The sequence below is a fragment of the Penaeus chinensis genome, chromosome 2 (assembly GCF_019202785.1).
Source record: "Penaeus chinensis breed Huanghai No. 1 chromosome 2, ASM1920278v2, whole genome shotgun sequence".
In the NCBI taxonomy this organism is placed as follows: domain Eukaryota; kingdom Metazoa; phylum Arthropoda; class Malacostraca; order Decapoda; family Penaeidae; genus Penaeus; species Penaeus chinensis.
Window position 1 is genome coordinate 43,675,086 of NC_061820.1, and position 2,500 is coordinate 43,677,585.

At 39.4% G+C, this 2,500-nt stretch overlaps 1 protein-coding gene across 5 annotated transcripts in view; it reads right to left on the reverse strand.

The window, feature by feature from the left end:
* The window catches only part of LOC125035812, a 31,286-nt gene that overhangs the window by 28,498 nt on the left and 288 nt on the right, over positions 1-2,500 (reverse strand). For all 5 annotated transcript variants that reach the window (XM_047628072.1, XM_047628063.1, XM_047628056.1 and 2 more), the window contains exon 1: positions 2,464-2,500. This exon is cut by the window's right edge and continues 288 nt beyond it. In XM_047628072.1, the coding sequence (XP_047484028.1) occupies positions 2,464-2,500 (37 nt within the window). The remainder of the gene's footprint in view (positions 1-2,463) is intronic.

Sequence of the window (2,500 nt, forward strand, 5' to 3'; positions counted from 1 at the left end):
GAGAGAGAGAGAGAGAGAGAGAGAGAGAGAGAGAGGGAGGGAGGGAGGGAGGAAGAGAGAGAGAGAGAGAGAGAGAGAGAGAGAGAGAGAGAGAGAGAGAGAGAGAGAGAGAGAGAGAGAGAGAGAGAGAGAGAGAGATAGAGAGAGAGAAAGAAAGAGAGAGAGAGAGAAAGAGAGAGAGAGAGAGAGAGAGAGATAGGGAGGGAGGGAGGAAGAGAGAGAGAGAGATATATATATAGAGAGAGAAAGAGAGAGAGAGAAATAGTATGGAATTAAATATTACTGCTGATATGAGCGATTCCTTGTTAACTTGGCCCATTTGTTATGCTCAGAAAGTAGGATAAGAACTAAAGTAAAACTCAGATTACCTACTTACTATTCCAATTAATTACGGATGTAATAAAGAGCCCAAAGTTGATGTTGATTAAGCGAACGAAAAAATAAGTGAGGCCTTTAAAGTTTCTAGTCAATATCAAGATTAAAGAAGTCATTCATTTCAAGACAAATTCGATGGATGGCTGTACGAAATACTTCAGAAGAGGTTAGGAAGACAAACAGGTCAAAAAAAGATAATTGTGAAACGATGCTCTTGTTAAGAGGAAGGCAAATAAACCGTGTATGACAGCACATGTATTACGCGCGAGTGAGCGGACGCGGACTTGTGCTCCTTGGCGCCCCTCGACCCAAGGCAGCGACAACGTCAGGTTTTCTTCGGGCTCTAGTGGAGCATGTGGCGCTCTATGACTCCGGTCTTGGGCAACGCGCAGACGTGCATATATTCTCCACAATGGATTTCTTCGTTGCCGTTTTGTGTTCCGTTTGAGGTATTCCTATCTTCATTTTCTTTCAAAGTTTATTAAGAACTTGAAATAATCTCGGTTTGGGAAGGCTTTTTCGCTGATTCAGGGATTTGTCTTGTGAAGTGTCATGAGGCGGACAAGTTTTCCTGTTAGATGTGAGACGTGAATTTACATGTGGAAAAAATGTGACATCACAATGTAAAAATGATATGTGCGTCCTATCAGTACTATAAATTACATTTCTTTTGCCAAACGCTGTTAAGACTGTGACCTACATTCTTTAAAAGGCCATAAAATGATGACCTTTTGCGGTTAACCCAGGATAATTTTTTTTTTTTTTTTTTGCACAATGACCTCGTTACGAAATGTGTCATGGTTACATCTACTAAACCAGAACCGCCCACTGCTCAAAGGGCAGTAATAACGCATTAATCATTATACAAAATTTATCGGTATTTGAGTCATATAGGAAAACTGACATTGTGAAATATGGGACTTCTGGTCAAATGTTTGAATGTTACTGTTATGCTTTGTATGGCATCTCTGTAAAATAGATGAATGTTTTGTAGGCACTCTGATACTAGCGTTGTGAAATGTAATGGTGACTATAAATAAAAGCTTGTTAATGGCAATGTGAAGCTTTATTTTGCAAATGGTAAGAAATAACAGATCAGGCAGACAAACCAAGAAGGAAACCTAATTAGTCTCATTATTCACGGCCTTTGGTCAAATTACATCCCCGCAAGAGAGGCCTTGAGCAGTCCCTAAGCCTATAGCTACACTGTAATGTGCGGAGTGAAGGACCTGGAGAGTGGACTGAAAATGAGGAGGAACTGTTCCACGCTCTCGAGACTACGCATTCAGCTGTGGACTGGGGAGAGTCTGCTGCTTTGTACCTGTTTTATCTGTATTTTCTCTTTGATACAAATTTTGATACGATATATGTTACTAAAGAAAATATAATTAAAAAATGATCCTCGCGTATAACTGTATAATACTATAACTGTCCCTACTCTGATACTGTTTTCGTAATAGATCCAGGGTAATCTGCTGGCGTCAAATTGCAGATACATAACAGGGGAAAAAAGAACAGTAGAGCAGCAAACAAGAGCTCAGAAAATGCGTTGAATATGACAGCCGAAAATAGGTGTGTGATCTGCGCCAAAGGCTGAAGGAAAGACGAAGCGAAGGCAATCTTTGGGCGTCTGTCGCGTGAGGTGTGGCGGTGGTGTGGGTGCTGCGTGGTGTTGCTTAATAGCACTATAACTAAAGGTTCTTTAAGGCTCAGTTGCTGCATGTTTGTTAAGAGGAAAGTTATGTTCTAAAGAGGTTGAAATAAATTATTTACATCTGTTATAATGCATGGGTTAGTAATTTTAAGTTGGCAACATGTATTTAATTTCAAATCTACCAGGCAGGTTTAATTTGACTGTATATACACACTATTATGGTTTATATATGCATACATGATATTAATATCTTACCTTACAGTTTATCTTATCTAAATAATACATAACAAATAAAAAGAACCAAAACATTTTCGTTTTTACACAAAGTCCAAAAGGCGAGGAAGCCAGAGTAATGTTGAAAGCAACAAACATGTGATGGTCCTTCTTAGATGTCGACTCACGAATGCAAACAATTTTCATTTGCTTCTACATACCTTCGGAGATGATATGGAGGGCGGAGACTATGGCCAT